Source organism: Serinus canaria, chromosome W, assembly GCF_022539315.1.
Source record: "Serinus canaria isolate serCan28SL12 chromosome W, serCan2020, whole genome shotgun sequence".
NCBI classification, from domain to species: Eukaryota; Metazoa; Chordata; class Aves; order Passeriformes; family Fringillidae; genus Serinus; species Serinus canaria.
This window is the reverse complement of record NC_066342.1, coordinates 15,625,822-15,652,905: the sequence shown is the minus strand read 5'-3', so window position 1 is coordinate 15,652,905 and position 27,084 is coordinate 15,625,822. Positions and strand designations below refer to the sequence as shown.

Below are 27,084 nucleotides of genomic sequence, written 5' to 3'. Positions count from 1 at the left end.
GGACTCAGATGGGCTTTTAACATAGCTGCTGTAGAAGCAAAAGGCATTAAGCAGTTAAACACTTCGACTGGACTATCAGAAAACCCATTTGCAGTAGAACTCCTGAAGGTGGAAGAGCAACAAGTGCCAATTGCCACCTCGTCAGTGTACTGCCCGACAGTACCAAATGAATCAAGATGCCATGATCCCCATCCACAAAATGATCCATGAACTGGAGAGCCAAGGGGGGGTCAGCAAAACCCACTCACCCTTCAACAGTCCCATCTGGTCTGTGCGCAAGTCTGACAGAGAATAGAGATTAACTGTAAACTATCATGCCTTAAATAAAGTGACTCCACCACTGAATGCTGCTGTGCCGGACATGCTAGAACTCCAGTACGAGCTGAAGTCCAAAGCAGCAAAATAGTACGCCAGTGCTGACATTGCTAATGCATTTTTCTCCATTCCTCTGGCAGCAAAATACAAGCCTCAGTTTGCTTTCACCTGGAGGGGCATGCAGTACACCTGGAACTGACTGCCCCAGGGGTGGAAGCACAGCCCCACCATCTGCCATGAACTGATCCAAGCTGCAGTCAAAAAGAGTAAAACTCCAGAACATCTGCAGTACATCAATGACACAATTGTGTAAGAAAACACAGCAATAAAAGTATTTAAAAAAAAAAAAAGATAATCCAGATTCTGCTGGAAGCCAGCTTCACCATCAAGAAGAGCAAAGTCAAGAGACCTACTCAAAAAATCCAGTTCCTGAGAGTAAAGTAGCAAGACAGACAGTGTCAAATTCCAACTAAAATCATCAACAAGATCACCACGATGTCTCCACCAACTAGCAAAAAAGAAACACAAGCTTTCCTAAGCACCATAAGTTTTTAGAGAATGCATATTCCCGATTACAGTCAAATCGTAAGCCCTCTTTACCTAGTCACCTGCAAGAAGGACGAGTTCCACTAGGGCCCTGAGCAGCAACAAGCTTTTGCCCAAATTAAGCAAAAAATCACTCATACAGTAGCCCTCAGCCCAGTCAGGACGGGACCAGAAATGAAGAATGTGCTCTACTCTGCAGCTGGGAACAATGGCTTGTCCTGGAGCCTTTGGCAGAAGGTGCCTAAGAAGACTCGAAGCCGACCACTAGGATTTTAGAGTCAAAGCTACAGAGAGTCTGAAGCCAACTACACTCATACAAAAAAAAAATCTTGGCCGCCCATGAAAGAGTTCAAGCCGCCTCAGAAGTAATTAGCACAGAAGCACAACTCCTCCTAGCACCCTGACTACCAGTGCTAGAGTAGATGTTTAAAGCAAAGGTTCCCTCTACCCACCATGCCACTAACGCTACATGGAGGAAGTAGATTGCTCTCATCACACAGCGCGCCCGTATTAGAAACCTAAATCGCACTGAAATTTTAGAGATAATTACAAACTAACCAAAAAGTAAAAACTTTAGTCTCACTGATAAAGAAAAACAAGAGCAAGTAACACATGCTGAAGAAGCTCCGCCATACAACCATCTGCCAGCAAAATAAACACGCTACGCTCTTTTCACTGACGGTTCCTGTCGCATTGTAGGGATAAAGCAAAAGTAGAAAGCAGACATATAGAGCCCCACACGACAAGTTGCACAAGGTACCAAAAGAGAAAGTAGATCAAGTCAACTTGCTGAACTCAAAACTGTTCAGCTAGCCCTAGACATTGCTGAGAGAGAGAAGTAGCCAAAGCTCTACCTTTATACTAATTTGTAAATAGTAGCCAATGCTCTGTGGGGCTGGCTGGAAAAGTAGAAAAAAGCCAATCTGGGCTGCTAATGAATAAAAAGACATTACCACTCAGGTAGAAAAACTACCTGTAAAAGTCCGTCATGTAAATGCCCATGTCCCCAAAAGTCAGGCTAATGAGGAAGACCAAAAGAACGAGCAAGTATATCAAGCAGCAAAAATAATGTGTCAAAAATAAACTTTAATTAGCAACATAAGGGGGAATTGTTCCTAGCTCAATGAGCCCATGATGCCTCAAGTCATCAGGGCAGAAATGCCACCTACAAATGAACACAAAACCGAAGAGTAGATTTAAGCATAGACAGTATTTCTCAAGCTATCCATGACTGTAAGATGTGTGCTGCCATCAAGCAAGCCAAGTGAGTGAAACCCCTACAGTATAGTGGGCAGCGGTCCAAGTACAAGTATAAAAAAACCTAGCAAATTAACTACATCACACTTCCCCAAACATGCCAAGGCAAGCGCTATGTGCTAACCATAGTAAAAGCCACCACTAGATGGTTGGAGACCTACCCTGTGCCTCACACTACTGCCCAAAACAGCATCCTAAGCCTTAAAAAGCAAATCCTGTAAAGACATAGTAGCCCTGAGAGAACTGAGTCAGAAAATGAGACCCATTTCAAAAATAACCTTATCAACACCTGAGCCAAGAAACATGGTATTGAATAAATATATCATATCCCTTATTCATGCACCAACTGCCGGAAAAGATGAACAGTGCAACAAACTACTTAAAACTACCCTGAAGGCACTTGGGGGAGAATTTTTTAAAATTAAAAAATAAATTTAGCAAAAGCCACCTAAATGGTCAACACCCGAAAGTCCATCAATCAAGCTAGTCCTACCCAGTCTGAACCCTTGTACACAGTAAATAGAAATAAAATCCCTATTATACACATGAAAAGTATTTTAAAAAAGACTGTTCAGGTTAATCCCACCTCAGGCAAAGACAAACCCATCCGTAAGATTGTTTTTGCTCAAAGCCCTGGTTACACTTAGTAAGTAATGCAAAAAGATAGAAAAATCGGTTGTGTACCACAAAAAAACCTAGTCTTAAGTGAGAACTGTGTGTAAAGTTTTATTGTGATGCAAATAGAAATAGGGGTAGATAATGTCCTGAATTGTCAAGCAAATTGTATTCTATTTGCCATCTGTATGGCAGTTGTCTTCTGTTAAGTGGGCAGTTTTCCTTATCTCTTCCACAACCACTCCTCCTGTCGAAAAAACATCTGTTAATAATAAGCTATTAAATGTCACTGCATAACTAATAAGAACTATAGCATCCCATTGTGAAATGCTCCGCCCAGAGGGGAGAGCCAAGCATTCCTACGGAAAATATAATCTGAAGATTCTAAAACACCAGCACTGCTTCTCCACTGGATTTTCCCAGAAAAACAGCTGCCTCTTCTTCCACTAGATCTTCAAAAAAAAGACTACACCCTTTTCTACAAGATCCCTACTCCAACAGAACCACACCTGACACTCCAGGAGGACTGCAGCCACATTTCCAATTAGACTGCTACCAACACCCTGACCAACAGGGTGTCAGGTTGTGTTCTAACTCTGCCAATGTTGTTTTATTTTACTGCATTGTTTAATTTATTTTTTTATTTTCTTCCCTATTAAAAAACTATTATTTCCTGCTCCCATATTTTTTGTCTAAAAGCCCCTTAATTTAAAATTTATAGCAATTCAGAAGAAAGGGTTTTACATTTTTCATTTCAAGAGAGGCTCCTGCCTTCCTTAGCAAGCACCTGTCTTTCCAAACCAAAACAGTATGGAATCCCTTTGGCCAATTTCCATCAGCTGTCCTGGGTCTCTCTCCTCTCAACTTCTTGTCCACCTCTAACCTGCTTGATGGAGGACAGAAGGAGCAGTGAGAAATTGAGAAAGCTTTAACACTGTGAACACACTGTTCAGCAACAGTCAAGATAGTGTTATAGATGGATAATTAAGGACCTGAGGGTCCTGGTCGATGGCAAGTTGAACATGAGTCAGCAGTGCCCTGGCAGCCAGGAGGACCAAACATGTCCTGGGTGCATCAGGGACCGCATCACCATGTTGTGAGAGAGGTGATTGTCCTGCTCTGCTATGCACTGGTGCGACCTCACCTTGAGTCCTTTGTGCAGTTTTAGGTGCCACAATATAAGAAAGATATAAAGCTATTGGAGAACATCCAAAGGAGGGCTACAAACATAGTGAAAGGCCTAGAGGGGAAGCCATATGAGGAGCAGCTGAGGTCACTTGGTTTGTTCAGCCTGGAGGAGAGGAGACTGAGACAAGACCTCATTGCAGTCCTCAACATCCTCATGAGGGAAGTGAAGGGGCAGGTGCTGATGTCTTCACTCTCATGACCAGTGACAGGACCCGAGGGAATGGCTGAAGCTGTGTTAGTGGAGGTCAGGTTGGATATTAGAAAAAGGTTTTTCACCCAGAGGGTGGTTGGGCACTGGAGCAGGCTCCCCAGGGAAGTGCTCACAGCACCAAGCCTGACAGAGTTCAAGAAGCATCTGGACAATGCTCTTGGGCACATGGTGATTCTTGGGGCAGTCCTGTACAGGGCTGGGAGTTGGATTTCAATGATCCTTGTGGGTCCCTTCCAACTTGATGATTATATGACTAATTTTTAAACTATTTTACAGAAACTGCTTATACTAACTACACAGAATCACCATAGCCTCGCAATCTGATTATCTAATGTTAGCTAAATCTAAGCATACCATTATTTTCAGTTTCTGGAAATTACCCCAGAAAAATAGAGCAATGGTCTCTGCATGGGAAAGTTCATTAAAAAAACCCCTTTTCCAAATATCTGTAAGTAGGTATTAATAAGAGAAAATCACAGTCACCTCTGCTGAACAATGACAGGATTCCTTAACAGCAAATAAGATTTTAAATATTTTCATAAAGTTACATGTTCAACATCTTTAAATATGATTACATATAGCTAAAATACCTAACATGAACATACTTATTCCAACCCAAGGAGAATTTATACTTATTTAAACTCAAATCACACTTAAGGATGGGCAAGTATTACAATTTCAGTGTTAACAAAATGAAACAACCAATCCTTAATTAAAAAAAAAAAAAATATGTGAAATTGGTCCCAATTAGTTGTTAAAATAGAGATGAAGATGACTTTAGAACTCAATCATTGCAACCATCAGACTTCTAACTAACTTATCAAAACACTGAATGGGTACACTGAGTGCCCTAGCCAGCTGGCTACACCTTTCCTTAAATGTTAACACAGCTTACAAGTTTATTTAGTGACATTGGTTTCTATACAATAATAATTAATAGGAAGATAAATATTAATCATTTTGCAATGTGTACCTTTTTAAAGTTAAACAACACTGCTAGCTACCTGTCCTAGGGTGATGTTATGATGCTTGTATCCCCATTTGTGTGTTCTGTTTATGCTGGATATTATGTTCTGTGCCTTCAAACCCGGCTCTGAAGAGCGAATGTTTTGTTTTGGTTTTGTTATCAGCCTGCTCCCCCACAGCCGGCGGGACACAGAGAAGGGGCAGTACACAGTGCTGCTTTTGCTTTTTGCTTTGCTTTTGCTTTGCTCTTGGTCCTGCTTCTACTTTGCCCCTGCTTTGCTCTTGCTTTTTGCTTCTGCTCATTAGTTAGTTTAGCTAAGCAGTCCGAATTTTTCCCTGGACTGTTTTTCCTTTCCCTTTCTTGGAACCACTCGAGCCTGCTCCAGACTGGGACCTGGGAAACACCCAGAGTTTGTACCTTGTGGCCTGCAGCAGCTACCCCAGCGCCAGAGGGACTGATAACAGAGTGACCACTCCCAGAAAAGACTTTCTGAATTTGTCATCTTATTCAGAGCGGTGAAAGAGTGGTGTTATCCGGTTTTGTTCATTTTGTGTGCTGAGGGATGTTTTGCCTGTTAAATAAACAGGTTCTTTCCACTTCCCTCCGAGGAATCCTTCCAGAACTGATTGGGGGGAGGGACCATATGTTTGCTTCCTAGAGGGGTCCCCTTTGAAGGTTTCCTCCCAAATTTGCCCTAAACCAGGAAACTACTTTTGAAAGAGTTTTTAAAAAGACAAAACAAATTCTTGAGCTTCTACAGAAGAAATTAGAAGGAAAGTTGTCTATATAAAAAATACTGTTTATCCAACTCAGCTTTTCTTGTACTTTTTTCAAAGATGTTGCCATTTCCACTGACATAATCCCAGACTATTTCAAATAACAAGTTTCATTAAGGAGGTAACCTAATAACAGTCCTCAACTCCAAACAGTATATTTATAAATATATAAAACATCATTTAAAGATAGACCTATGCAAAAAAATCCCAAACAACCAAACCCCACACTTCTTTCTTTTCCACAGTCATCAAGCTTTACATAAAAATAAAAAATAATTAGGACAGCCTGAGAGTATAAAACAGTAGAAGGATCTTGTCAGGAACCTGTAAAATTTTATTGGTGCCATTCTTGTTTAACTGGAATACTTTTATGCAACACACAGTGTTGACATAAGATGCTTCCTCTATCCTTTTATTGTGCCTAAATACCAATGGGGTTTTTTTTTGGTTGTTTTTTTAAAGGAAAAAGGAAGATATGGGGTAAAAGGGAAAACTACTAGAGAATTCCTAAGAATTTATGATTGAAACAACAGGCATGATCCTATGACAAAAAGATCTAACAGCAGAATTTGTGTTCTTCCACCATAAAAAAGAAAGAAAAGGAAAACAAAAGGTGAAGAAATATAGCATGATAGTATGCTTCTCAATAAGGTATGCTAGCAGGTGAAGTACATAAGCCCCATACTGAAGTTGTGGCAGAATATATACAACAAAATAAAAGTTTGATAAAGTAGAGGTTGAGTCTCTATTTACTATTAAGATAAAATAACCTTTGATGTTAATTAGAAGTACTGAACAAAAATAACCAAAACAACAAAAAGCACCCAACAAAACCCCAGAAAATTCATCTATTAACTTTTTTCCAGCATCAAATGTTTTTCCACTTTTGTTTTTCCAAAGTTGAAGCTTCCATTTATATCACAGAATCACTAGGTTGGAAGAGACCTTAAAGATTATTGAGTCCAACCCATGCTCCAACACCTCAACTAAACCATGGCACCGAGTGCCACATGCAGTCTTTTTTTAAACACATCTAGGGATGGTTACTCCACAACCTCCCCGAGCAGATGATTCCAGTACTTTATCAATCTTTTCATAAAAAACTTTTTCCTAATATCCAACCTATATTTCCCTTGGTGCAGTTTGAGACTGTGTCCTCTGGTTCTGTCAATTGCTGCCTGGAGAAAGAGACCAACCCCCACCTGACTACAATCACCTTTCAGGAAGTTGTAGAGAGTAATAAGGTCTATTACATTGGGTCATTGGTTGGAGACAGAAAAGACAGAACTCTCCGATGATCATGAGACAAACAACAAAGATTTATTATGGCCACCCCCTTAGCTAGGGGGTTCAAAATTCCCAGGCTTAGACAACTGGTCGGGGTTTCAGCACCGCCCAGCTCTGGCCAGTGATGTGTCTGCATTCAGGGTTGAATGGGATTGGCTGAGGTTCCCTGCTTGGGTTCAAATCCATCCTATCTTTGCTTACCCAGGGACTTTTTTACTTCTAGGCTGGTCAAGTCTGGGGGTCTGTTATGGCCAAATTTATCTTTGCGGCTACAGGCCAGCTGCAGCCATGACAAAGGTCACCTCTGAGTCTCCTTTTCTCCAGGCTAAAGAACCCCAGCTCCCTCAGTCATTCCTCATAGGGCTTGTGTTCCAAGCCCCTCACCAGCCTTGTTGCCTTCCTCTAGATGCGCTCAATCGTCTCAACGTCCTTCCTAAACTGAGGGGCCCAGAACTGGACACAGTACTCAAGGTGCGGCCTCACCAGTTCCAACTACAGGGAAAGAATAACTTCCCTAGTCCTGCTGGCCACACTTTTCCTGATACAGGCCAGGATGCCATTGGCCTTCATGGCCACCAGGGTACACTGCTGGCTCATGTTTAGTTGGCTGTTGACCAGTACCCCCAGGTCCCTTTCTGCCTGGCCACTGTCCAGCCGCACCATCCCCAGCCTATAGTGTTGCAGGGGGTTATTGTGGCCAAAATGCAGGACTCAGCATTTGGACTTAGTAAATGTCATCTTATTGGACTCTGCCCATTCATCCAAGCATTCCAGGTCTCTCTGCAGAGCCCTCCTACTTTCCAACAGATCGACACACACTCCCAGCTTAGTGTCATCTGCAAAATTACTAATGAAAGACTCAATCCCCTCATCCATGTCATCAATAAAAATATTGAACAGAACTGGCCCCAGCACAGACACTGAGGAACACAACTAATGACTGGCCACCAGCTGGATGCAGCACCGTTCACCACCACTCTCTGGGCCTGGCCATCCAGCCAGTTCTTAACCCAGCAAATAGTGCTCCTGCCCAAGCCATGGGCTGCCAGCTTTTCCAGGAGTGTGCTGTGGGAGACAGTGTCAAAGGCCTTGCTGAAGTCCAAATAGACAACATCCACAGTCTTTCCTGCATCTACCAGGCAGGTCACCTGGTCATAAAAGGAGATCAGGTTGGTCAAACACAACCTACCCCTCCTAAACCCATGCTGGCTAGGTCTGATACCCTGGCCATCCTCCAAGTGCTGCGTGATGGCACTCAATATAAACTGTTCCATTACCTTACCAGGTACTGAGGTCAGGCTAACTGGCCTATAATTACTGGGATCCTCCTTCCCACCCTTTTTGTGAATGGGCATCACATTGGCCAGCTTCCAGTCATCTGGAACCTCACCAGCGAGCCAGGACTTGGTAAATGATGGAGAGCAGCTTCACAAGCTCATCTGCCAGCTCCCTCCTCACCCTGGGATGGATCCCATCTGGTCCCATAGATTTATGAACATCCAAGTGGCTCAGCAGTTCTCTGACGGCTTCCTCCTAGATAACAGGTGGACCATTCTGTTCCCTGACACCATCTACCAATCAGCACTTCTGCCTTCTCCTCATCTGCAGTTACTAAGTTCCCTCCCTCATCCAGTAGAGAACAAAGATTGGTCTTACCCTCCCTTTTGCCCTTAATATATTTGTAAAAACATTTTTATTATCCCTTACACAAGTTGCCAACTTAAATTCTAACTGAGCTTTGGCCTCCCTATTTTTTTCCTACATGCCCATACATGTACTTATGTTCAGTTTCCTTACTGTTTCACTTCCAACGTAAGGTTAAAATACAATTTTGTTCTGCTGCTCCTAACTATTGTTTTAAAATAGTATTTGTGACATCATCTATTTAGACTGAAATATAACCAGATTTATATATAATTCTATTCTGCAAGTACACAAATTATAAAATCTGGATAAATCAACAAACTACCCAAAATAAGGTGTTTATAGTCCCTCTGCAATTCAAAAACAGGCATTAGTAAGAAACACTCGTTAGCTGATGAAAAAGGTTACCTTCTAACTATCTTAATTGCAAAACAGAAGAGAAATTTCATACACTAAAATCAAGTTATATCACAGCTGCAGACAGTTAGAATTAGACTCAGATCCACAAAGGGAGTTTAACCACCCCAATATCTGCTAGAAGAACAACACATCAGGACATAAGCAGTCGAGGAGATTCCTGGAGAGGCTCATTAGGAATGTGAAGGCCAAAGGCAACCTTGGCTACAGTGACCATGAAATGGCAGAATTCAGGGGGGCAAAAAGCAAGATCACAATACATGATTTCAGGAGAGCAGTATTGGCCTCTTCAGGGATCTCCTTGGAAGAGTCCCATGGGATAATGCCCGGGAAAGAAGGGGAGCCCAAGAAAACTGGTTAATATTCAAGGATCACCTCAACCAAAGGCAACAAGAAGGGATTCTATAAGTACACAAGTGACAAAAGGAAGACTAGGGAAAACATGAGCCCACAGCTGAATGGTGCAGGGGCCCTGGTGATAAAGGACATTGAAAAAAACCCTGAGGTACTGAATGCCTTCTTCACCTCACTCTTTACTGGAAAGACCAGCTGTCAGGGACTGAAATGATTCATGCCTTAAACATTGTTATAAAATAATTTTGCCCATTATAGCAAAACTGTATATAGAAGCCACTGAAGCCTACCCCTCCCTAAAGATGCCTGACTAGAACTTTGGACTGAAAGCCAAACTGCTGAGATTAGACAAAGGGAAACCCATTCTTCAGTCATCTCAGGCCTGGGGAGAAGTAAACAAGTAAACAAGGAAAAGAATGACAGCCAAACCCAGCAGCCATGCTAAGAATCATCTCTGGTTTGTTTTGGGGTGGGGGAGGCCGTAGCCCACAGATCCATTTGCTGGGAGCAGGTTTGCACAGATTTCCCCCCGCAACTGAGGTGTGAGGAAATTTCAGTGTGTCATAACCTCTGCTCAGGGGCAGTGAACCCATCCATCCTCCCTTACGCAAACTGGCTATGGAACCCAACCCCAGGAAGGCTACATCCATGGGACATTCTTGTGAGAAACAACTGAGGGGGTATCTTAATCCATCAAAGACCCCCCCTCCCAACTGTCCCCCTAGAGTAATTCCTGAGGCCTTGCACCACAGGACTGCACTTGATCCAGAGTTTGTCAAACAATGGCAACCGCCCCGCCCCCCCCCCCCACCACCACCAGGGAGGTGCCTGGGTTTTCCTACCTATCCTGAACTACTTATATTAACCCATCAGCTTCTATGCTTTTTGGGGGACCTTCACCACCAGCTGGAGAGGATCAATGGAACATTGTTGGGATTCACGGATGATGATATTTTCTTTATTCTCTCTCTGTCACTTTCTTTCTGTCCCCCTACTTTTCAATTTATTTCTCTTCTTTTGTCTCTCTTTCTTTCTCTCTCTCTCATATTACTATTAAATAAAATCCATACTATTGACTTTGGCATATGATTTTGTTTGCACCTTAATTCAGGCAGAGGCATTTCTAATAATTTTAATAACCAGATCATAACACTGGCCTTTAGAAATCCTGAGTCCCAGAGACCAGAAAAAAGGCTGGAGCAAGAAAGATGTACTCTTGCTGGAAGAAGATCAAGTCAGGGAATACTTCAGCAAACTGGATGTACATAAGATCACAGGCCCTGATGAGATACACCCATGAGCACCGAGGGAGCTGGCTGATATCATTGTGGGGCCACTCTACATAATATTTGAATGGTCATGGCAATTGGAAGAGGTACCCAAATAGTGGAAGAAAGCAAATGTCACCTGAATCTTAAAGAAAGGGGACCGAGGGTGAGACAGAGTAGAAATTTTCCAGGTTGCAAAGTAGAAATTCTTTTTGATTTAAGTTAAATGCGCATCTTTTAGTTAAGTCTTAGAATCTTAGCTGTTTAGTCTGAACTCAGAAAATTGCACCAGTGAAGGGCAGAGATAAGGCGGGAGATACAGGTCAACTTGGCCTAAGAATTTTTTCTGATAACAAAAGAACTAGCGCTAAATGTCACGCGAAGTGTGTAAAATGAATATGTATGAACCTATTGTGAAATTGTATGCATATGTATTTGGGGAGAAAGATAAAAAGGGGACCTGAAGATCCCAGAGGTACACATGCCTTTTAAGGAGAGTAATCCCCGCATACGCATGCGTCCAGCGCTGCAATAAACATACCGGCTTTACAACTTTTACAAAGTTGTGGAGTTTTTAATTTTCTCCGCAAAACAAGGGAACTACAGGCCAGTCAGCCTCATCATGATCCCTGGAGAAGGTGACGGAGCACCTGATGCTGAAAACCACTTCCACACAGGTGAAGGACAAGAAGTTACAAGGAGTAGTCAGCATGGCTTCACAAAGGGGAAGTCTTGCTTGACCAACCTGATAACTCTGTATGATTAAATGCCTGGCTTAGCAGATGAGGGGAGAGCAGTGGATATTGTCTAGCTGGACTTCAGGAAAGCTTTTGACATTATCTCTCTGTTGGAGGTTAGGATTTTTCCTTTCTGTTTTCTTTCTCTTAGGGAATTTTCTCCCCTTTTTTTATTTTGCTAAAAAACAATAACGATCGGTACTTAAGAGAAACAAAAGAAGTAACCACAGAGAAGGGGGAGGAGTACAGCTGGCTTTACTGCGGTAGTTGAGGGGTTTCTCTGAGAAGGGCAGAGATACCATGAGATTTGGGCTGGGGGAAGGGTTTGGGTGCAGCTCCTAGTTCTCTCTTGCTTTCTCGCCTTTCAGAGGGGAAACAGGCTGCTATCGCTGTGAGAAGAATTCGCCACCACTGCGAGGTTCCGTCTTCTGCTGCCTTCTACCGTGAGTGGAGCTCTGCTCGTAAAAGCGGCCGTTGCACTGGGACCTTTTTAACACCCTACCGCACCAAAGGACCCTTCATCATCTGCTCGAGTGCCTCAGGGGAAACCCCGGGATCTCCGAGCCCCTTCCCCCTCCAAGGGAGCCTCTCCCAGCCGGGTTCAGGAGCTGGGCTGCCACTGCCCGGCCCCTGCCCTTTCTTTGCTACTGCTCCGGGTTTTTTGCTACACTGTAACCCCGCAACCCCTGCCTGCTGGGACGTCCCGTGGTTCCAGCTACAGCTGCTGAGTTTCGGATACATCTCGTCTACCTCTCCGGGATTTTTTTTGGCTTGTCCCTGCCATTCCAGCTTGGTGCTTCCGAGGTCCCTGCTACAGCTTCTTTTGCCATCCAGAGGGGGCACCGGGATCGGCTGCCCGTGGAGGTTTGTAAAGGAAGCCCCTTCTCTATCCCTTTCCGCCGTCTGCATCCGCCATTGTCCACATGAAAGAGACGGCCGAACTCACGCCACAGCGCCCCCTGCAGCCGCAGGGGAATCATCACACCTGCCCTGCCCGGCTGGGGAGCCACCAGCGCCCCTGCCAGCTGCGACCATAACTACACCAAAGGAGAAAGTGCCTGCCAGCCGAGAGAAGGCTGTTACTGGGTTTCTGGTTTTGTTTGTTGTTGCTGCCATTATTGTTGTTTGTTTGCCTTGTTATACATACTAGTAAAGAACTGTTATTCCTTTTCCCAGGAACTGTTATTTCCTTTTCCTTGCCTGAAAGACCCTTAATTTAAAATTTATAGTAATTTGGAGGGAAGAGGGTCATATTCTCCATTCCAAGGGAGGTTTCCACCTTCCTTGGCAGACATTTGTCTTTCAGACCGAGACACACTCATATGATCCTCATAGAGAAGATTTTGATATATGGGCAGGATAAGCAAACAGCGAGGTGGACCAAAAACTGGCTGAACATCAAGGCCAAGAGTGGTGGTCAGCAGCGCATCTAGTTGGAGGCCAGTATGTACCCCAGGGGTCAATACTAGGTCTAGTCCTGTTTAACACCTTCATTAATTATCTGGACAATAAGGAGCAGCTGATACACCAAGGGGTCATGCTGCCATCCAGAGGAACCTTGACAGGCTGGAGAAATGGTCTGACAGGAATCTCATGCAGTTCAATGACAGGAAGTGCAAAATCCTGCACCTGAGGAAGAATAAGCCCAGGCAATAATACATATACTGGGGGCTTACCAATTGGAAAGTAGTTTGGCAGAAAAGGACCTGGGGAGTCCTGGTGGACACCAAGTTGAATGAGAGCCAGCAATGTGCCCTTGCTACAAAGAAGGCAAATGGTATCCTGGGCTGCATTAGGAGAAATGCTGCCAGCAGGTTGGGGGAGGTGATTCTTCCCCTCTACTCACAACTGCTGAGGCCACATTTGGAGTCCCATGTCTAGTTTTGGGCTCCCCAGTATAGGAAAGACACAGACATACTGATGTGAGTCCAGGAAAGGGCCATGAAGGGACTGAAGCATCTCTCCTATGAGGAAAGGCTGTCTAGCCAAAAGAGCAGAGAACTCATTAACATATACAAATACCTGAAGGGAGAGTGCAAAGATGACAGAGTGGCTATTGTCAGTCATGCCCAGTGACAGGAAAACATGCAATGGGCTATATCTGAAGCACAGTATCTGCAGCACAGGAGGTTCTGTCAACATGAGGAAACTTTTTTTTTTTTTTTTTTTTTTTTACTGTGAAGGTGACTGAGCACTGGACACAGGCTGCCTAGGGAAGATGTAGAGTCCAAACATGCCAATAGTATTTCCCCTCAGTTTTCAATGCAATACAAATTTATTCTTTGGTATGGAGTAGAGCTTTCAATAATTATTGTAAAGCTATGCACTTTCAGAAAAACATTTTATTAGCTACTGAAATAAACAAATGCTGCAGAACTCTGGACTTGCTATCTCCGACAAATTCAGCTGAAGAAATTATAACTTCACACTAAATTGAGACAAAACACTTTTTCCTTTTACTCGAACCACGTTTGTTAAATACTTCTCTACCCAGCTCTCTCTCTCTTTTTTTCTCACTAATGTTGTCTCAACAGATACCAAGAGTGACTGTAACAATACATCTACCATGGAAAGGATTTTTGTTATCAAAGGATTTTCATTTCAACGTGATAATCACCACTTAAAGAAACACTATATGAAAATATGAATTGTGTAGGAATATACTGGAACTGCTTCTGCCATCTTAATGCAACACTAAGATATATCTTGTCAACTTTAAGATTTTTATTCAAATACATAAATAACTAAACTATTTCACATATCACCAGTTTACCAGTAAATTAAGTATCATTCATTCTTTAACTTTGTAGGCATTTCTGTAACATAGTTTCAGACTGCTATCAACCTCTAGCAGTAAGCTTTGCAGATGGGGTAGATAGTGCAGAGAGAAAACACCCAACACACAAAGGGAATTGTCCACTCTATTACCTAGCATCCTGTGCCTCCCACCTACCATTAAGCTACAGCAGAAACATACTACTTCTATACTCAAATGAAAAAGTATACACTGAACAGACAATCATTAAGTCACTCTCATTCAGGATTGTGGTGCATTGACTTGCACAGTATTTGCATGCCCTCTGCACACTAAGGACAGAACTGAAACAGAGGTAGGATGTGTGATGATTGGTTAACATGTCCATATAGTGCTTCCACAATTCAACAATTAAAGAGGTCAGCCCAATCATGGAATTCTGAATTCCCTGAGTGCATCAGCTGGTCTGTGTCATTCATCCAAAGAAGCCACACCCTGCTTCTTGCCACCCTGCTCAATAACCATGGTTATGTAAGCCTTTGCACTCATGGGTATTAAGTTTAGCCCAGTATTGGTAAATGACTGGATTTGCTGTTATTTTGACCTGGATAGTTGTATTAGTGAATTACTGAATGTGTTGTAAAAACACAGATAATTGCACTACTGATCTCTATTTAGCAGTAGCTTGTTTATCCCTAAAGCTGTTTGGTCTAGCATCTCTTACTGTATCCTGAACCTATATCTTGGTAGTGCCTCCTTAGGGTGTTACAACAACCAAAGGGAAATATCAATCAATCATACTTTGGACTTTGAGTATTTTAATTAGCAGAATTTGTTACATATTGACAAGCTTCTCCCACTGCTACAAAATTAATAATATTAAATTTATTTCCATTTTCCTGAGGTACTTGGAAAAGAGGAAGTGTATTAGGTGTTTGCTTATAATATTAAAGTGACAGATCTTTGTTCAATTCTATAAAAACAGATGGTATGACTACAAAGTACGCTTCCAAAATAAAACATCAGGACTGAAAGAATAAAACTTACTATCAGCATGCAGCTAATTTAAATTACTTAACTGACAATGGTAAAAAAATGACTTTGTATCAAAATAGATGTATGAAAGAGAAATTCTGATTATTTTTAATTAGCCAACAACTTTTTTAAAAAAAAAGGCACAAAAATTATAAGTTACAAAGAAAAAACAGGTAAGTAGATGGAGATAAAAGTTTCTGAATCAATTTTTCAACATCTATTTTGCTACCTAATGTTTTTACACTGAAGAACAAATACTCAACTACACAGTTATGCTGGTCCTGCAAAGGCTTCAATATTGCTTTTGTCTTAACAAGCTAAGTAGCCTCATGGACCAACAGAGAAAATCAGGGCCTTCCCAGTCATGCTTTTTGTCAGAAATTTTGTATCCTCTTTTATGAAAGTTAACCTTCACACTATAATGTGAGTTACAATACTCTGACAGCAAAATCCACTTATAATTGTGAAAGTAGTAATGATTACTTAGTATCAAATACATGATCATTCACCAAGAATTACCTCTCTTTCTAAAAAATAGTTGAAAAAAAGCACAACCTTATTTTCTGAGATAGATAATGACCAGTTCTAACAGAAAAAGCAGTCTGATCTTTCAGAAAGAAGAACAGGATACTGTCTCTCTCTGACATAATACACAATATTGAAGAAGTAACTTCACCTTTATGTGCCTCTATTTCCCTCCTCAGTCTTTATCTTAAACTGCCTGATTATATTGCTAGCTCTTTATGGAAGTATAAAACTTTAGGACTATTCAAACACTGTCTTCACAAAACAAGGTCTTATTCTTTATTATCTTTCACAAAAAGTCAAGAAATCGAAAGAGGAAAGGATTAGTAGAAAGCCTGCCACAGTTAGAGATTACTTTTTAAAAACAAACATTTAATATTACAGAAATGAACTCTCCAACACCAGTTATGAAAGATGGTTAAAATGAACTCAAATTCAGATGGGTTTTCAGATGAATTTTGACCTATACCTTAAATATATCTGCCATCCTCTACCTTGAAACCATGTTATTCTCTATACTTACTACAACTTCAGAAATAACATATTTCTATATGCCAACATAAGCAATTTAAGCCTTTGAAACGGTTTCATTTTGGGGAGAATAAGGTACTTACTTGAGGGCTGTTCCAATACAAGCTGTCGTGGTTTAACCTGGCAGGTAGCTAAACACCACACAGCCACTCACACACTCCTCCCCCCACTAATAAGCTAGAATATACAAAACAAGTGATGCACAATGCAGTTGCTCACCACCTGCCGACCAGTTCCTGAGCAGCAACCCCCAGACAACTTTCCCTTTGGCTTATATGCTGAGCATAATGCCATATGGTATGGAATACCCCTTTGGCCAGTTTGGGTCACCTGCCCTGGCTATGCTCCCTCCCAGACTACTCGCTGGTGGAGTAATATGAAGCTGAAGAGTCCTTGACTTAGTGTAAACACTGCTTAGAAACAACTAAAAACATCTATGTGTTATCAACCTTATTGTCCTAAATCCAAATACCAGCTACAGGGAAGAAACTTAACTAACCCAGCAAAAACAGGACACAAGCCTTGCTACCTTTTTATGTAAATCTGCAGACTTCCTGGAATTAGTTCATGGTTAAATCCAAAGGTTGCTTAGTGCACTCTCCAGTTACATGAACTCTATATAACATTATATGATTTTTTTTTTATTTCGCAAAATATAACTGAAGAACTACTCCGCCTCTACCGCAAGATTCTTTATATAACTAGCATTGTAGGAATCACGATCAAGCTGACAGAAGGAAAAGTATAATAAAAATATTAACGAAGACTTGTTTTTTTCAATTGTTTTTTCTTTCCAAACATAACCTAATGAAAAACTTCTACGACACTTCCACAGGAGTTTGAGAAAGTGTGTGGGCCTGACGCCGCGCTGCACACTGCGGCGCCTCTCTTCCCCGCGGGGGAAACGTCAAGGGACGGCGGACACCCGACGGGGTTCAGAAACGCTGCTACTCACTGGTTTGTGGGGGGAGCGTTGAGCGGGATGGCCACCTCCTCCTCTTCATACTCGGGCCCATCCAACGAGTCGCCTTCATCCACAATCCCCAGCCCCCCCGCCAAGGAAGGTGGCTGAAGCGGCGGCGGCAGCGGGGGAAAGGCGACAGTGCTGGGTTTGGGTGGGAGCAGCACCTCTCCGGACACCTCCAGCCTTTGTCCAGTTGCTGACAGTGCGTCTCTGGACGCCAGAGAGGCAGGCCCGGATCTTAACGCCAGGAGCCCCAGCGCCGAACACAACGCCGGACCGCCAGCGCCCAGGCTGTCCTCGCCAGAGCCAGCCAGGAAGGGGCCCTGGGACACCAGCTCCTTGCCCCGGCGTAACGTGGGGTAGTGCTCCGACTCAGCTCCACCAACAATTCCCACCATATCGGCAGAGGTAACCGAGCCGCCCTCCTCAACCCCGAGCTCGGCCGCCATCATGTTGAGACTCACTCCCTCCTACCTCCACCTCCCCCGCCGAACGCAGCAGTCCGGGGAGGTGGCGACGACTTCCTCCTCCCCGCGCCTCCGCCTGCGGGGAGTGGAGCTAGTACTACGAGAAGATTTCTCCAGCAGACAGGTTCTGAACAATAACCGCCTGAGTGCCTAGAGTAATTCCTCAAGACCCCAGCACTGCTGCTTTACCCCCCTGCAACCGCGCGGGGAGCAACTCTTGCGGATATACAATTCTACGCTCTCACCCCACCCCTCCCCCAAAAGCCAGCGAGGGCAGGCGACTGCATGGGCGGGGCAAAGAAGAAAAGGGGGAGGAAGCTAGTTCGCTAGTGACAGAGAAAAGGGCAGATTGGCGAGCGGCATTTGCTCGTTTAGTATCTCATTCTCATGCAGGGAGTAAGTAGGCAGCAAAGCGCGGAGCGTAAGGTAGCTAACAAAGAAGATGGGGGTTCCCTACTCCCTCTTGAGGAGTGTAAGGGATACAGGGAGGGGAGAAAAGAATAGGGAGCCCCCATCATTCCTGCCTCGGAGAAAACAAACAAAAAACTAAACCCCACACTAAATGCCACCACAACAACCAAACAGGAAAAGGCAGATCTCCACAGATCGTGCCAAAGTTTGTTCTTCTCCCGAACTACGGCATCGAAATTGAGAACAACTGTGCGAGTCTTTTGCACTACCAAAGCGTGAAGCAATCAATACTCACGTAGGTCTATAGGGAAAGCAGGGCTGTTCGCAGGTCATTCATGTGCAGCAAAACCAAGACCAAACAAACAAACAAAAGCAGGAATTTGCTCAGTGCTATGCTGCTGCCTACAGGGAGAACAGCTCTAGTGAGGCACCCTAGCGCGGATGCTACAGTGCGGGGGAGAGGGGAGCAGATCCGGGCGAAGGGCGATGCCACAGGCTCTAGCCATTGGGGCAGAGGAAGCGGGGGATTGAGAAGAAATCGGTTTTCGTATCCAGCCGCCAAATACGCAGTGATGAAGGTCTCGCTGGGTATTCACGTGCTTATTCAGACGATGCTATGCTTCAAGCCGCAAGTAGGGCCTTACCGGTGGGTTAGTTTCTAGGTAAAACTGGGGAGTATTCTGACAGAATGCAGTATGGGGTAGTTTTTCCTCATGCCCTGGTACTTGGATCCAGACTTTTTCAGCACAGTGGAAGTTGTGCTGCTTGTACAGTGTCATATGTGTAAATATGTCTCATAAAAGCCTAGATGCAAAACTCCCTGAATTATTCAAAAGATCTAGTGTTAATTGACCACTTCTGGGCCTGTCTTCACATAGAATGACAGTGTCACTGACATGTTTTATGAAAAATCCTTTCCTTATGATTTTTTCCTCCTGAAGCTGAGAGGCCTCAGGAACAAAGTGTAAATAACTCTTATCTGCTGCTGTGGAATGCAACAGGTGGATCTGTGATTAGTCTCATCTGGTTGTTTCTAAAAAATGGCCAATCGCAGTCCAGCTGTCCAGACTGTCTTGGTCAGAGACAAACCTTTGTGATTCATTCCTTTTCCATTCTTAGCAAGCCTTCTGACGAAATCCTTTCTTCTATTCTATATTTTTAATATAATATATATAATAAAATAATAAATCAAGCCTTCTGAAACATGGAGTCAACTTTCTCGTCTCTTCCCTCATCATGGGACCCCTGTGAACATCGTCACATGACAGCACTGCTCAATGAGATGGAATTTTGTATAGTGTAGTGGTTTGACCTTGACTACCAGATGTCCACCAAGATGTTCTATTCACTCCCCATCTACCAACAAGACAGAAAGAAAACACAACAAAAAGCTTGTGGGTTGAGATAATGCCAGGGAGATCACTCAGCCATTACTTTCACAGGCAAAACAGACTTGATGTGGGGAAATTAATTTAACCTTTTGCCCATTAAACAGATAGTAATACAATAAGAAATAAGAACAAATCTTCCCCCCATCTCTCCCTGAGGTTGTGATCAGTTCATCATGCATTGTCTCTGCTGCTCCTGCCTCCTCACACTCTTTCCCTGTTCCACCGTGGGGTCCCTCCAATGGGAGACAGTCCTTCGCAAACTTCTCCAATGTGGGTCCTTCCCACAGGCTGCAGTCTGTCAGAAACAGACTGCTCCAGAGTGGGTCCTCCACAAGGCCACAGTTCCTGCCAGAAAACATGTTCCCATGTGGGCTCCTCTCCACAAACTAAAGTTCCTGCCAAGAGCTTGCTCCAACATGGACTCTCTATGGGTTGCGACTTCCTTCAGGGCACATCCACCTGCTCCAGCATGGGGTCCTCCATGGGCTGCTACATAGCTACTAAAAATGTATTTAATCTGCACTTTCCTGAAATTATGGGGTTTTTTTTCTTATTACCCAAGCCCATGAGCTTTCACACCCAAGCTTATCTTTGTCATTAATTCTGGTAACTTCAGTGGGTTTACTTGAATACATTAGGTTCACCTAAAATGTAGGTACCTCCATGATCAAGACATTGTGTGACACTACCAGGCAATATAACATGTAGGTATCCTTTTTCATTATTAAAAATGCTAACAAAAATAGCACATTAACACTTGGATGTCTCTCAAGAGTTTTCAGAAGGCATCTAAGCATTCACGTTTTTAAAGCTTTGTATTACCTAAAAGTATTAAGTGAATTTCTCCTGAGGCCACTAAAACAAACTAATACTCCCACTTTAACAGCTTTCCAGTCAAATTATGCTGGATTTGTGCCAGTGTCAATGAAAGCAGAATCAAGCTCAAGTCCTCAGTTTACAGGATTCTAACACATGTGTACCCTGCTGTTTTTCTGTTTAAGAAATCCCAGCTTCAATAGCAATCTCCTCTGACTTTGATTTCTGTATTATCGTATTTCAGCATTATATTTGTAATGTCAAATAATCTTGTAGTTTACTGTCTCTATGGGTTCATATTTAGTGCTCTTTGCTGTTCCTCGGAAATTTTCAAGTAAAATGATTTTAGCATAATCTTGTTGCTTTTGTAGAAGTGATATTCTGAAATCTAGAAATGCAGTGTAAATATTTATGATTCCCTTTATGAGACAGTCTTTTCTAAGTGCCTTCAAGGGCAGCAGCATGTGTACAGGTGTCGTGGTTCAGCCCTAGATGGCAACTAAATACCACACAGCCATTTGCTAGCAGCACAAATATGTAAACTAAAAGAAGAAACTACTAACAAAGGAAATTCATCAAGGATGGATGTAGCTCAAATTTCCCATGGGTGAGATCCTAGGTATAACAAAAGGAAGGATGACATGTCTGTTCCCTTTGAAGGGACCTCCAGGATACATGCACAGGGAGGAAGCAATAACTGCAATGACTAGAACTAGAGGAGCCCTGCCTCTAGCCAGGTAGAGGCCAGGGAAAATCAGGTCTATTGGACTGTGTGGATCCAATGACCTGGCACATGAGGCCCACAAGAATATAAAGCTTTGGTTGACACTGGTGTGAAACATACTCTGATGCCATTGGGACACATGGGGGCCAGAACATGTTTCCATTTCTGGGGTGACAGGGGGGTGTCATCAGTTGAGTCTACTGGAAGCTGAAGTGAGCCTGACAGGGAAGGAATGGCAAAAACACCCCATTGTGACTGGCCCAGAGGCCTCGTGCATCCTTGGCATAGATTACCTCAGGAGAAGGTATTTCAAAGACCCAAAAGGACATTGGTAGGCTTTTGGGATAGCTGCTCTGGAGACAGAAGGCATTACAGTTGAATACCTTGCCTGGTTCCTCAGAGGACCCTTCTGCTGTAGGACTCCTGAAGGTTGAAAAACAATGGGTACCAATTGCTACTGCAACAGTGCATCATTGGCAATACAGCACAAACTGAGACTCCCTGATTCCCATCCATAAGATGATCTGGAGAGCCAGGGAGTGGTCAGCAAGACTTGTTCACCCTTCAATAACCCCATATGGCCTGTGTGTAAGTCTAATGGAGAGTGGAGGCTAAGAGTGGATTATCATGGCCTGAATGAAATCACACCATCACTGAGTGCTGCCATGCTGGACATGATGGAACTTCGGTATGGAGTCCAAGGCAGCAAAGCGGTGTCCCTACTGATACTGCTAACACGTTTTTCTCTATCCTTTTCGCAGCAGAGTTCAGGTCACAGTTTGCTTTTACCTGGAGGAGCACGCAGTACATTTGGAACTGACTGCCCCTGGGGGGTAGAAGCACAGCCCTACCATTTGCCATGGACTGATGCAGACTGCACTGGAAAAGGATGAGGGTCCAGAACATCTACAGAACATTGATGACATCATCATATGGGGGAACATGGCAGAAGAGGTTTTTGAGAAAGGGGAGAAGATAATCCAGATTCTCCTGAAAGAGGCTTTTCCCATTAAACAAAGTAAGGTCAAGGGTCTGGCCCAGGAAATTCAGTTCCTATGAGTAAAGTGACAAACTGGATTTTGACAGATCCTAACAGAAGTGATTAACAAGATAGCTGCTATGTCCTCACCAACCAGCAAAAAAGAAACACAGGCTTTCTTAGGCACCATGGGCTTTTGGAGGATACATATCCCAGAGTACAGTCAGTCAGAGTCTAAGACCACTCTACCTTTTGATGCCAAAGAAAACAATTTCAAGTGGGGCCCTGAACAACAGCAATAAGCTTTTGAATAGATTAAATGAGAGATTGCTCACTGTTATGAACAAAAAAAAAAAAAAAGGTTACCTTTTTTTTTCCTAGGAGAAGGAGCAGCAGAGGAGTTTTTGAGTTGATCTGAGAGTTGACCGTTGGCCTAGAGTTCTTTGTTAGTGAAATGTTGTAACCGCCAGTTAAGTATCCTTAAGTATCGTCATTTGACTCTCAATTGTAGAAGATTCTTGTTTATTTCAGTACCACCCTAGCCTGCTGCCAAGAAGACAACAACCCCCCCTCGGACGGTGAGAGGAGAGGGGGATATTTGCATCTCAGGAGACATGCAAATTTCCCCCAAACCCAGACTACCTTAGGACAGGACCTTTACCAAATCCTGGAAAATACCCCAAAAGAGACGAGCCGAAACAGAATTAAAAGGTCAGAGTGGTGTCTGGACAGCAGGGCCGGGGTCCGAAGCTGGAAGAGACACTTGAAAACCTCGGTCACTCCTCGCCCTAACTACAAACGATGTCAGTCAGACCCAGGACCCGCTGGACTGATAACCAAAACCGAGACGACCTGGGTATACCCCACTGCCTTGCGAGGACAGGACTCCTGGCCCTGCCCCCTTGGGGACAGAGCTGCAAATCCTCCTCTTCTGATTCACTGCTGGGAGCGGTGGCAGAACTCCGCGGATCTGCTAAAACCCCCATCTTCGAGCTGATCACTTTATTAAAGGCATTAAAAGGAGGAGAATCTCCTGCCCTGTTTATTTCACTCACCTAGTAGTCTTTGGGCTGATCAGGACAGGACAGGATGTGAAGAACATGCCCTACACTGCAGTCAGGGAGAATAATCCTTCCTAGAGCCTCTGGCAGAAGGGACCTGGAGAGACTCAAGGAAGACCTCTGGGGTTATGGAGTAGCAGATACAAAGGATCTGAGGCCAGCTACACCCCACCTGAAAAAGAGATCTTAGCAGAATATGAAGGGGCTCAAGCTGCCTCAGAAGTGATTGGCACTGAAGCACAGCTTCTTCTGGCACCCTGACTACCTGTGCTGGGCTGGATGTTCAAAGGGAAAGTCCCTGCAACACATCATGTCACTGATTCTACCTGGAGTAAGTGGATTGCTCTTATCACACAGCAAGCTCGAATAGGAAATCCTAATCGTCCTGTGATCTTGGAAATCATCACAAACTGGGCTCAATGTGGGAATTTTGGAGTATCATCTGAAGAGGAAGAGGAGCAGGTGACATGTGCTGAGGAGGCCCCACCACATAACCAGCTACCAGAAAGTGATATGCTCTCTTCACTGATGGTTTCTGCCATCTAATAGGGACAAATCAGAAATGGAAATCAGCCATATAGAGCCCTTTGTGGAAAGGTGAAGAAGCTACTGAGGGACAAGGTGGATCAAGTCAGGTTGCAGAGCTGAAAGTTGTCCAGCTGGCTTTGGGTATCACTGAGCAAAAGTGGCCAACACTCTACCTCTACACTGACTCGTGGATGGTAGCAAACACTCTGTGGAGGTGGCTGGAATGATGCGAAAAGGCCAATTAGCAGCACAGAGGGAAGCCCATCTGGGCTGCTGAAGTGCAGCAAGACATCGCTGCCCAGGTAGAAAAGCTGACCGTGAAAGTCCATCGTGCGCCTAAGAGTTGGGCTAATGAGGAGCATTGTAATAATTGTTATAAATACATAGTATAATATTGGCTTTTCACAAATATTAAAATGGATGCTATATGTATAATGTTAAAGTAACTTTACTATATAGATTTTATTTCTGTTGTTAACTAAACTTAGACATAGTAGTGAAATAGCTGATATAGTATGCTTGTGTTAAACTGCCTGCTTGGTTGGGATAACATTCAATGAACATATGATGAAGACCCCTGCTACTGACATACTAATTATCAGCACCCACTGTCTGCAGAAAATATGGACCAAAGCCCAAACTGGAGGTGATAACAAGAATGGACCAAAACCACAGCCAAGAAATACACATGCTCTAGAAAGGCGTACCTGAGGAGGAGCTATGCTAAACAGTTCTTGGAAAACGTAAACTAGTTTGGGGAAAAGTTTAAATATGTATAATTGTTTATGAATATGCAGTAGACTGTTGCAATAGAAAGGATATTTAAAGAGTGTCTCCAAAATAGCAGGTGTTCTCTTGGCAGAATGCCAAGCACCCGGCTGTAAAATCTTTGCTTTATTGTCTTTGTCTCCAATTGTCCTTTATTAAACTTTTACATTTTTACAGAAGAGTGAACCTGGTTTTTCACATAATGAACAGGAGGATTTGTCTGCCAAGATCAAAATGTCATAGGTAGATCTGGACTGGCAACACAAGAGAGAGTTATTTCTAGCACGATGGGCCCATAATGCTGTTGCAATCTGCTCTAATCACATAAGAGCAAAGTGAGCTCTCTGTGGATTATGGATAGAATCCTGAGGTTCAAAATATTTCCTTAATCAAGATTAAAACCAAACAAGATTAAATGTTGATACCAAAAAATTGATATATTTTCTTTAACACTAAAAGAGGCAAAGAGAAAGAAAAAGAAAGAAATAGAAAAAAAAGGTGGGGGAGACAGGAAGAGTGACAGACAGATTAAGTAGAAACATATCACCCCTCCGTGGGTGCCAACAGCATCTCATTGTTCCCCTCCATCTGGTCTTCTTGGTGGTGAGGGTCTCCCACCAAAAAGTGTAGAATCCAATGGATTAATATACGTTTGGGCCAGGTGGGAATGTCCAGGTCCCTCTCCCAGCAGGGGCAAGTTCAACACTGTCTCTTGTAAGACTCTGGGTCAGTTGCTCCATTTTGCATCACATGCAGTGCTCTGGTGCAGGGTCTGAGGAACCTTTCAGGGGGCCTTTGATAGACCATGATACCCCTTCAGCTGCCACTCACTTGAATGTCCAGTAGATGTGGCTTTCCTGGAGTGGGGGACCCCACAGCTGAGCTAGTCTGCAGAGCACAGGATGGGCATTCAGTGCCTCTGACCAGAGGTTTTTTGCCATGCACCCAAAACCCTCTTCTTCCCCCCTGGGTTGAGGGAGAGTCTGTGCAAACCTGGCAACAGATAAGCCTGGGGCTATGGCCTCCACCCCAAAGCTGCTGGGCTTGGGTCTCCATTAATGCTGTCCCAGCCTTATCCATTACTTCCCAGACCTGAGATGCTTTGAACAATAGTGTCACTTTTTCTTATCTCTATCCCACAGTTCAGGGCCTCAGCCCAGGGGGCCCATTCAGGGTGGGCTTTGGTGGTCTTGAAGCGTGGAATAGAACTCTCCAACTAGTTAAAGTTAGAAAGTGGTATGTTTATTAACAGTGCCAGACACAAGAGGAGTAGTCTCCCAAAGACATGTGCAAAATCACACTGCTCCGGCTCCCTTATTTATCTAAAAAAGTCTTGCATATTCATATAATTTCCCAGAACACCTAATACATATTCATTGCCTAACCCCACCTACCCCCACTTTGTATTAAAATGTATTGAGTCCAAAGTTCTTTTTACGCCTGCATAGTCTCTTGATTGAATTAAGTCGGTGGGCTTCAAAATGGGTCGGCGGTCTTCTGAGATCACAGTGACCATTTACTTTTGCCTTCTTGGCAGGCTTTCTGACTCTTTGGCTATAGCTCAAGTTTTGGGGCCCAGGTGCAAGTCACAGTTTCTTCATTTTCACAATAGCTCCACATTTCCATGCTGCTTCTTCAAACACAGTAAAAACAAACCAGTGATATATTACCCTAGCCTTAACTACTCCATCTGCTAATAATTAACTATTTCCCATGTCCTGGTTCAGGGCAAATTTGGGAGAGAACTCCCAAAGGGATTCCTCTAGAAAAGCAGATTCAATTGGCCCTTCCCCCAATCAGTTCGGGAAAAAATACCTTCTTGGAGAAAAGTGGAAAAAACTGTTTATTAAACAATAAAACTTAAACAATATTAAACAATAAAACCTCTTACTGCTCCAAAAGAGATGACAGACTCAGAAAAGTCCCCTCCCTGGGTTGCAGCTCGGCTCACTCAGTCTCTTATCAGCCCCTCCAGTGCTGGAAATGTCGTGGCCCAGGCCCAGCCCGGTGGGCCACAGGTGCAAGCTGCCAGTGCTCTTCTGGGTGTTCATTCCAGAGCAGGTTTAAACAGGTCCAAAGAAAAGGGAAAAAACCCCACAGTCCAGGGAACTTCTTTGCCTCAGCTAGCTAAAACTAAATAAAACAAAGGAGAGCTCTGTCCCGTTGTCTGTCCATCCGCAGACAACAACAGTCCAGGAGCAGGAATGTGGAGGAGTGAGTGCAGTGCCTGAAAACAAACTGCGCGCTTCTTCTCTCCCCCCTTCACTCTCTGGAACAAGTCTTAAAGGTGCAAAACTTATTATTCAGCATAAACAGAACAGACAATTGGGGATAAAAGCATCATATAGTCAACCCAGGATATTCCACCCCTTATCCCCATATTGTCAGCTTACTACTAAAACTAATATATATTCTAACTTTACAAACACATACATTATACATCCAATATACAGCTATACACAGACAATGGCAGTAACATTCAGCAAACAGTGATATTTACACATAGTTCTCACCCAACAATCAGATCTCCCTGAGGTACACATCATG

The 27,084-nt window shown here is 43.5% G+C and overlaps 2 protein-coding genes across 4 annotated transcripts in view; one reads left to right on the top strand and one right to left on the bottom strand.

Moving 5' to 3' along the window:
• LOC103824743 (ras GTPase-activating protein 1-like) overlaps nucleotides 1–18,098 on the bottom strand; it is a 129,483-nt gene extending 111,385 nt beyond the window's left edge. For both annotated transcript variants that reach the window (XR_007780316.1, XM_050986341.1), the window contains exon 1: nucleotides 17,384–18,098. Coding sequence is in view for 1 of the 2 variants with exons in the window: in XM_050986341.1 (XP_050842298.1) it covers nucleotides 17,384–17,844 (461 nt within the window). In the remaining variant the exon portion in view is untranslated. The remainder of the gene's footprint in view (nucleotides 1–17,383) is intronic.
• LOC127060968 (uncharacterized) overlaps nucleotides 1–27,084 on the top strand; it is a 1,003,595-nt gene that overhangs the window by 769,041 nt on the left and 207,470 nt on the right. The window lies entirely within an intron of this gene.